The sequence below is a fragment of the Lolium rigidum genome, chromosome 5 (genome assembly GCF_022539505.1).
Source record: "Lolium rigidum isolate FL_2022 chromosome 5, APGP_CSIRO_Lrig_0.1, whole genome shotgun sequence".
NCBI lineage: Eukaryota > Viridiplantae > Streptophyta > Magnoliopsida > Poales > Poaceae > Lolium > Lolium rigidum.
In genome coordinates this window covers 111,859,429-111,869,002 of record NC_061512.1, presented here as the reverse complement: position 1 = coordinate 111,869,002, position 9,574 = coordinate 111,859,429, and the positions used below count along the sequence as shown (strand labels likewise).

At 42.4% G+C, this 9,574-nt stretch overlaps 1 protein-coding gene across 1 annotated transcript; it reads right to left on the bottom strand.

The window, feature by feature from the left end:
• Window positions 1-2,631: 2,631 nt before the first annotated feature.
• LOC124651410 (phytosulfokines 5-like) lies at window positions 2,632-3,105 on the bottom strand. The gene is made up of 2 exons (XM_047190510.1): window positions 2,979-3,105; window positions 2,632-2,882 (listed from the first exon to the last, which is right to left on the bottom strand). The coding sequence occupies exons 1-2, from the start codon at window positions 3,103-3,105 to the stop codon at window positions 2,632-2,634; spliced, it is 378 nt and encodes a 125-aa protein (XP_047046466.1).
• Window positions 3,106-9,574: the final 6,469 nt, after the last annotated feature.

Sequence of the window (9,574 nt, the reverse complement as noted above, 5' to 3'; positions counted from 1 at the left end):
TCACAAAGTTTAAGGCTTATATTATTTTTAGAAAATCAACCTATGTCATGTTTGACTAAACTTTTATCGAAAATCATTAATATGTAAAATACAAAATTAATATTATTAAATAGATAATGAAACATATTTTTCATATGGTATCTGCATAATATTATATTTGTTGATATATTATTTTAAAAGTTTGGTCAAACTTTACTTGGTTTAACTTTTAAAAAAATACAAGCCTTAAGCTTTGGGATGTAGGTAGTATATATCTATCTATAGATTTCTGTGAATGTATAGTACAATTTTGTTGGGAAAAGCTTGTATTTTTCCTTTACACAATAGCCACCACAATGTGTAACTAAGTACGTACTTCCTTCTTTCAGAATAAATATTTTAACTTTCTTTTAAATATGGTTATATATGTATCTATAACTATTTTTTTTTTGAATACATCCATATCTAGATAAAAATAAGATGCTTATTATATAATAGTAGTAGTATAAAAAAATTACGTTGTTCTTCGCATTTTTCTTCCTTGTGCAGGTCATGCAATTTAGTATATTAGCAGACTACTAGTAAAGGTGCACGCGCAATGCGCGTCTCAAACAATATATAGATTATAAAAACACATGTAGAATTCATTGACTGAAAAAACAGGCATTCAGAACTGATTTTATTTGCATGTTGTTCATCCTTGTTGGCTTCAACTTTCTCACAAATTGCTATTAGATCCAAGTACTATCGGGTATCTTCGAAACTCAACCAGAAGTTCCCAAATAGAATGACATATCTATCACAAAAAGAAAAATAAATCATCTAATCAGAAGATACTCTTCAGATTGTTATCAACCTGGCTAGTTCTGCTCATCTCACTCGAAAAGAGTACTTAGAAAATAACTTATTTCGGCTTAGATCTCTTCTAGGCAAGGTTCGTCAATTTTGTTACACCTCCTTGTTGCTCTAATGGTGAAATTTCTACTATATTTTATCATCATATACTTCGCTCAAGTCCGCTGAACCTTCATGAATTGGCATATACTTTCAATCAATCTCTCCTAATATCTAATGTTACATAAAGGTACATCAGTATCAATGCTGATGGTAATGTCATAACAGTCAATAAGTGCACCCTTGCTGATCTGCCTCAAGCGAAAAATATATTTCATATCGAACAAAGATCTCGTGAATAGAACCAGGTACATTACTGAACAATTCCATCTCATAATTGTACATGATCCAAACAAGATAGGATAATTTCTTCTCCGACAAATTGATGCCACTTTTTCACATATACACCAAGCACAACACCATTCCGATCAATAGAAGAACAACTGAACAAGGAAGGGCTGGAATTCCTGTTATCATGTTCTTACTTCCTTGGGAGTTGGAATATAACACCTACTGATGAAGGAAGATTATGTAAGGGAAACTTACATTTGATTCACGATGCTAATGGGAATACCTCCTGCTCCCTGATGTAAGTGAAACTTACATTTGATGGACGATACTAATGGGAATAACTCCTGCTCCCTCCGAGCTTGCTCTTCTGGTTCAGTCTTGAGCTCCTCTTATTAGGACATGAAGACTCTATATTATTTGGAAAATATTCATCTTGTAAAGTTCTTGTTGCTGGAGAGGCAAGCAAGCACAATTCCTTGCTTTACAAACATCCCACAAGCAGTACAACGACTAAACAATTGTGTTCAGTTCTGTACAACATTTTCTGCAATATTTTCTTAACATATAGGAGGAGCTCAAAGGAGAAGAACCAGGATTGGACCAAAATTTGGATCATGAAGATGAGGTATACCTGAAATCCGGCCTAGGAACCTTCCCACGCCGAGTTGTTGGGTGCAGGCGGGCTCTTCTACATGATCCTGGGTAGGACCTGGTTGGTCAGGTAGGCGGCCGGCAGCGTCGACTGGCTTGGGCGGCTGTAGCGAGGCGAAAATGGCGTGCAGTGCTATAGGAGGGAGAAGACGACATAGGCTGCGTCGAGCTTCGGCTCTCTCCTCGGCGGCGGTTCTAGCTCAAAAGCGACGACGCGGGGATCTGGCTCGGGACGCGGCTAAGACGGTTGGCCTCAGCGGCGGCCTCATTCAGCGAGCGTCGATGGCATGAGACAAAGATTCACCAGATTGCAGTAGCCATCCGCGCCATGTCGTGTCCGCAGAGTGGAACTCGCGGAGCGGATGGAGGCGGCGTCCATCTGAGGGGATCAAATCTGCGGTGGCTCTGCTTCCAGGCCTGAGTTGGACGATGCGCGTGCAAGACGGCTTGGATCCCATTTTCCCGGATGTAATTAGGAACGCTGCATCAGCGGTAATTTTGTTACCTAAACTATCGGGAGGACGGGGAGAATAAAGATTTGTAGACCGTGCGATTTACGTTCATGTACAACTGAGATCTTATTTTCCAACGCAAGTTCGTGCCTTTATAAGTAGTAGAGACTAGTGTTAGCGATGTACAAACCGGCGGTGCGAAAGCAGACTCACACACGAATATGTTCCTAGATGGACGGGCCACGGGACTGACATTGCCAAAACAACAGGTAGTAGTAGATAAGTATAACTAAAATCATCAGGACTATCGTCAGAGTCAGACGATTCCCGGTGTCAACTGAATGTCCAGCATCCCAAGCTCATCTCATGGCCTGCCCTTGCGCTGCGTGTAGATGTAGTCGAGGTGGGCGTCGTGGAGGAGCCTCCTCTGCATGCACTCCTCGCCGGTGGTCCCCTCCTCGCACGCCTCCTCCTCCTTCTCGAGATCCTCTGCCGCCGCCGTCGTCACCTCCGGGGCCGGCTCCTCGCCATTGCCGACCTTGCCGCCTTCCGCCGGAAGCGCCCCTAGCCCGTCTGACGCAGCGTCGGCCGCCTTGACGTCGATTACGCTAGAATCTGCGAAAATACATCTCCTTGAGTTCACATGCAGGTAATCGGTTTTAATATGCAATACAAGTGAAGAAGGTATAAGTGGTGGTGGTGTGGTGCTACCTTCGTGAGGAGCAGTGCTGGCAGGGAGGAGGCGAGCGGCCGCCGCGCAGCAGGAGAAGGAAAGGAGGAGAAGCAGGGCAAGAGCGGCGAACGGCGGCGCCGACGAGGTACCGCAGCGTCTCGTCATCCTTGTCGATTTTCTCGTAAACTACGATGTACTTGTGGAAGAAGAGAAGAGTTGTACTATGAAGCTAGAGTGCGAAGTGGGATAGTGGCTTCGGGAGCGAGCGAATGGGTGTGGGTGGTGTGTTCATGGTGGCGAGGAGGAGCTATTTATAACCCGGCCAGTGGTGTGATGAGTTTGCAACTTGCAAACCACGGTGAGGGATACACAGATAAAACACGGGTACAGTTGTCGGTTTGGGTTGAACATGGCAATATTTTACATGTTTAATTAGTGATGGAACGAACACGCACACGCACTCACAATATGACATGTGTATAACACGAGTACATCGAGATTGGTTAATCCATAGCGGCTCTAGCTTTCGCTGGCAAAACAAACAAGCACCTAGTTGTGGCTAAGCTAGCTAGGGCAACTCACAATAGCTTCTTATTGTTTCGTTGCCAAACACAAACATATTACACACGTTTGTTAATTGCGAAAGTAAGTCTCAGTTTGGCAGCTTGATTTTTTTAAAATCAAAGTAATCAAACACCATTGTATTTCACTGAAATAAATTCAGTGCTGGCCAAGGGATACTACAGTTTTCATAAGCACATGTCTTTTTCTAAAACCATAGTTTTTGGGAAAAGAGGTCCATACCTCAATTCTCTTAGCTCTGTTTTTGGAATACCACAATTTCAAAACCGTTGTATCTTGGGCTCAGTTTGGAAAGCTCGGTTTTGGATAAACTGAAGTATTCCAAATTAAACCATGGTATTTCACTACCTGGCCAAGAGATACTTTAGGTTTTTTTTTGTTGTTAAATCATGGTATTTTGAAAAAAAAAAGTTCAGGACCTCTTTCATTTCATATATAATAATACAAATTTTGTAGATATATTATAAGTACAAATCATATAAAAATTTATAGTTGTTGACTAGCAAGCGCCTTATATTTTAGAATGGAGGGAGTAGTTATTTACCTATTTTGCAACTACATCCGATAACAAATGAAACTTTCAATTTTTTGTAGCATGATAGTTATCTCTACGCCACTGTCTGACGCTAAATTCTCCATTTTCTCATGGGTTCGACACACAATACTCATTGCAATGTGACATAGTTGATCCGTATGCTTGTGGTATCAAAACTGGGCTCCACTGTTTTCAGAAGTTAAAAATGGGTATCAATGTTAAAAATGAATATTTTTATACATATGCATAACGATGATTTATGTGAATTTATCAAGGTGTCAAGTGCGATCCTATCAATCTCCCAATATAGTTCATTCGAAATTTATTGTTTAAAATTTAGTCTAGAATTCGAACTAGAAATTTGCTAATGAACTATAAGTGGGACATTGGCGGGATCCAATTTACACCTATTGAACTTATAAAAAAAATTGTGGAAAAATGTGTAATATTTTTATCAAAACAAAAGCCACCGCAACGTGGGGAAGCTCAAAATGGAGGCCTAGCTATACGTGTATTTTAAAAAGTTCAAAATTCGTACTTCATTTAAAAAAATTGAAAACATTTCTAGAGGTAACCAATGATGTATACTAAAACCGTGCAATGTATACTACAAACCTGTAAAATCTCAATATGAAATACTCTATGTTCTAGGTTACACAAAAATAATAAAATCTGACAAATTATATAGTGTTGAAATATGCACAATTTAGTTACAAAAAATTCAAAATTTTGTAAGTTTTGTGAAACATAGAATACAAAGTATTACACATAGAGAGTTTGCACGATTTTAGTATACATCATTGGCTAGCTCTAAAATTTTGTTTCAGGTTTTCTTGAAATGTGTGAAATACGAATTCTCGGTGTTTGAAAATAAAGAGCTACATGTAGCTCGGCCTCCATTTATCCACTATCATGTGTACATGCATATTAAAAATTGATATTTTACTTCATATTTGTCTTCGTTGTGCAGGTCCTGAATGAAAATATAATTCAGTCAAAATTTGTACGTCCAGACTACACATATATACTGTATGTACTAAGGTCAACTTTTTTTATTATAAAAATCGGGTTCCCTAAGAGGTCAACGCTGTCTTCGGGGTATGTATCCGGCTTGTAACTAGCATTTGTAGTGATTCTCGAGCTAGAGAAGGATTCCCCCGGATTTTCTGCCATTTCCCAGCAACGAGCAGGGCGACGTCTTCTAGGCGTCCAAAACTGAACTTGCCTACATTGTGACAACGTACATTGTGCTGCCATTTCTATCGTTTGGACGGATTATAACTTGTAAAGGATATGTGCTCCTTATAGCAAGAGAAACTCCGCATCTAAGAGTATCTCCACCGGCGGCCCGATATCAGGAAAGATAGTGATTTGGTGGCCGGGCCGTTTTTTGGCTCGCACCGGAGCGCCCCAAACGGCGCCGGCTAGTTTGCGAGCCCAATAGAATCGCCGGCATCCCCGTGCTGACCCATTCGCCAAGGGTGCGAATCAGGTGCGCCGGCGCCTCGCGGAACGATGGATTTCACTGGTGAGGACGTCTTGTCAGCGAGAGGACGCGACGGTTCGCATCGGCCACGACGCGGGAAGGTTGGTCGTCGGCGTTTAATGGTCTCCCGCACGGAAATCGAGGCGGCCACGAGGGTAGCGACTGGCCACACGGCCTCCAGACGCCTACGCCGCCGTAAATGCGGGTAGTTGCCACCGCTATATAGTACGTACGCCGTCCACCTCCGCGGTGCTATCCTGTTATCTCCACCACCGCCGCAGCTCCATTCTCTCCTCTACACCTCAAAATGTCGAGCCTTCTGAAGACCACCTACTCGATGATTGGTCTCAACGGCCGCGCGCTGCCTCCACCACCAACGCAGCCGCAACCAGCCGCGGACTACAGCTCCGACGAGAACGAGGACCCACGGTTCGCGGCGTGGCACGAGACCTACGTCGCAGACACGGAAGCAGAGGCGACGAAGGAGGCGGCGCAATGGGGTGAGCCATCGCAGGCCCCCGCCCACCCGAAGCAGGCGGCTATCCTCGTGTCGCTGAACGCGTGATACGTCTCCGACGTATCGATAATTTCTTATGTTCCATGCCACATTATTGATGATATCTACATGTTTTATGCACACTTTATGTCATATTCGTGCATTTTCTGGAACTAACCTATTAACAAGATGCCGAAGAGCCGATTGCTTTGTTTTCGCTGTTTTTGGTTTCAGAAATCCTAGTAACGAAATATTCTCGGAATTGGACGAAATCAACGCCCGGGGTCCTATTTTGCCACGAAGCTTCCGGAAGACCGAAGAGGAGTCGAAGTGGGGCCACGAGGCGCCGCCACACTAGGGCGGCGCGGCCCAGGCCTCGGCCGCGCCGACTGTGGTGTGGGGCCCTCGTGTGGCCCCCCGCGTTGCCCTTTCGCCTACTTAAAGCCGCCGTCGCGAAACCCCCAGTACCGAGAGCCACGATACGGAAAACCTTACTGAGACGCCGCCGCCGTCAATCCCATCACGGGGGATTCTGGAGATCTCCTCCGGCACCCTGCCGGAGAGGGGATTCATCTCCCGGAGGACTCTTCACCGCCATGGTCGCCTCCGGAGTGATGAGTGAGTAGTTCACCCTCGGACTATGGGTGCATAGCGCAGTAGCTAGATGGTTGTCTTCTCCTCATTGTGCTTCATTGTTGGATCTTGTGAGCTGCCTAACATGATCAAGATCATCTATCTGTAATGCTATATGTTGTGTTTGTCGGGATCCGATGGATAGAGAATACTATGTTATGTTAATTATCAAGTTATTACCTATGTGTTGTTTATGATCTTGCATGCTCTCCATTATTAGTAGAGGCTCTGGCCAAGTTTTTGCTCTTAACTCCAAGAGGGAGTATTTATGCTCGATAGTGGGTTCATGCCTCCATTAAATGCGGGACAGATGACGAGAAAGTTCTAAGGTTGTGGATGTGATGTTGCCACTAGGGATAAAACATTGATGCTATGTCTAAGGATTTAGTTGTTGATTACATTACACACCATACTTAATGCAATTGTCTGTTGTTTGCAACTTAATACTGGAAGGGGTTCGGACAATAACCTGAAGGTGGACTTTTTAGACATAGATGCATGCTGGATAGCGGTCTATGTACTTTGTCGTAATGCCCAATTAAATCTCACTATATTTATCATGACATGTATGTGCATTGTTATGCTCTCTCTATTTGTCAATTGCCCGACTGTAATTTGTTCACCCAACATGCTTTTATCTTATGGGAGAGACACCTCTAGTGAACCGTGGACCCCGGTCCATTCTTTTATACTTGAAATACAAATCTGCTGCAATACTTGTTTTACCGTTTTCTTGCAAACAATCATCTTCCACACAATACGGTTAATCCTTTGTTACAGGCAAGCCGGTGAGATTGACAACCTCACTCGTTTCATTGGGGCAAAGTACTTTGATTGTGTTGTGCGGGTTCCACGTTGGCGCCGGAATCTGCGGGTGTTGCGCCGCACTACATCCCGCCGCCATCAACCTTCAACGTGCTTCTTGACTCCTACTGGTTCGATTAAACCTTGGTTTCTTGCGAGGGAAACTTGCCGCTGTGTGCATCACACCTTCCTCTTGGGGTTCCCAACGGACGTGTCAACTACACGCATCAAGCAAATTTCCGGCGCCGTTGCGGGGAGATCAAGACACGCCGCAAGGGAGTCTCCACTTCCCAATCTCTTTACTTTGTTTTTGTCTTGCTTTATTTTATTTACTACTTTGTTTGCTGCATTATATCAAAACACAAAAAAATTAGTTGCTAGCTTTACTTTACTTACTATCTTGTTTGCTACATCAAAAACACACAAAAATTAGTTACTTGCATTTATTTTATCTAGTTTGCTTTATTTACTATTGCTAAAATGGCCACCCCTGAAAATACTAAGTTGTGTGACTTCACAACCACAAATAATAATGATTTCCTATGCACACCTATTGCTCCACCTGCTACTACAGCAGAATTCTTTGAAATTAAACCTGCTTTAGTGAATCTTGTTATGCGAGAGCAATTTTCAGTGTTAGTTCGATGATGCTTGCTGCCCATCTCAATAATTTTGTTGAACTATGTGAAATGCAAAAGTATAAGTATGTAGATGGTGATATTATTAAATTAAAATTGTTTCCTTTCTCATTAAGAGGAAGAGCTAAAGATTGGTTGCTATCTCTGCCTAAGAATAGTATTGATTCCTGGACTAAATGCAAGGATGCTTTTATTGGTAGATATTATCCCCCTGCTAAAATTATATCTTTGAGGAGTAGCATAATGAATTTTAAACAATTGGATAATGAACATGTTGCTCAAGCTTGGGAAAGAATGAAATCTTTGGTTAAAAATTGCCCAACCCATGGACTGACTACTTGGATGATCATCCAAACCTTCTATGCAGGACTAAATTTTTCTTCACGGAATTTATTGGATTCAGCTGCTGGAGGTACCTTTATGTCCATTACCTTGGGTGCGGCTACAAAGCTTCTTGATGATATGATGGTTAATTACTCTGAATGGCACACGGAAAGAGCTCCACAAGGTAAGAAGGTAAATTCTGTTGAAGAATACTCTTCCTTGAATGATAAGATTGATGCTATTATGTCTATGCTTGTGAATGATAGGACTAATGTTGATCCTAATAATGTTCCGTTAGCTTCATTGGTTGACCAAGAAGAACATGTTGATGTAAACTTCATTAAAAATAATAATTTCAACAACAATGCTTATCGGAACAATTCTAGTAATAACTATAGGCCATATCCTTATAATAATGGTAACGGTTATGCTAATTCTTATGGGAGTGATGTCTACGTTCCCCCTCCTTTCCTGTAGACAGTGTTGGGCCTCCAAGAGCAGAGGTTTGTAGAACAGCAGCAAGTTTCCCTTAAGTGGATACCCAAGGTTTATCGAACTCAGGGAGGAAGAGGTCAAAGATATCCCTATCATGCAACCCTGCAACCACAAAGCAAGAAGTCTCTTGTGTCCCCAACACAACAAATAGGTGCACTAGTTCGGCGAAGAGATAGTGAAATACAGGTGGTATGAATAAGTATGAGCAGTAGCAACAGTGCCAGAAAAGTGCTTGGCGCGTAGTTGATGGTGGTGGTATTGCAGCAGTAGTAACGCAGTAAAACAGTAAACAAACAATAGTAACTCAGCAGTATTTAGGAACAAGGCCTAGGGATTACACTTTCACTAGTGGACACTCTCAACATTGATCACATAACAGAATAGATAAATGCATACTCTACACTTTTGTTGGATGATGAACACATTGCGTAGGATTACACGAACCCTCAATGCCGGAGTTAACAAGCTCCACAATAATGCTCATGTTTAAGTAACCTTAAGTGTAAGATAGATCAATAGACTAAACCAAGTACTAGCATAGCATGCACACTGTCACCTTCATGCATATGTAGGAGGAATAGATCACATCAATATTATCATAGCAATAGTTAACTTCTCAATCTACAAGAGATCATGATCAT

Coding starts and splice junctions, on each gene's coding strand:
- LOC124651410 (XM_047190510.1), bottom strand. CDS start 3,105: ATGACGAGACGCTGCGGTACCTCGTCGGCGCCGCCGTTCGCCGCTCTT. Junction 2,883..2,978: donor CAGCACTGCTCCTCACGAAG/GTAGCACCACAC, acceptor GTATTTTCGCAG/ATTCTAGCGTAATCGACGTC.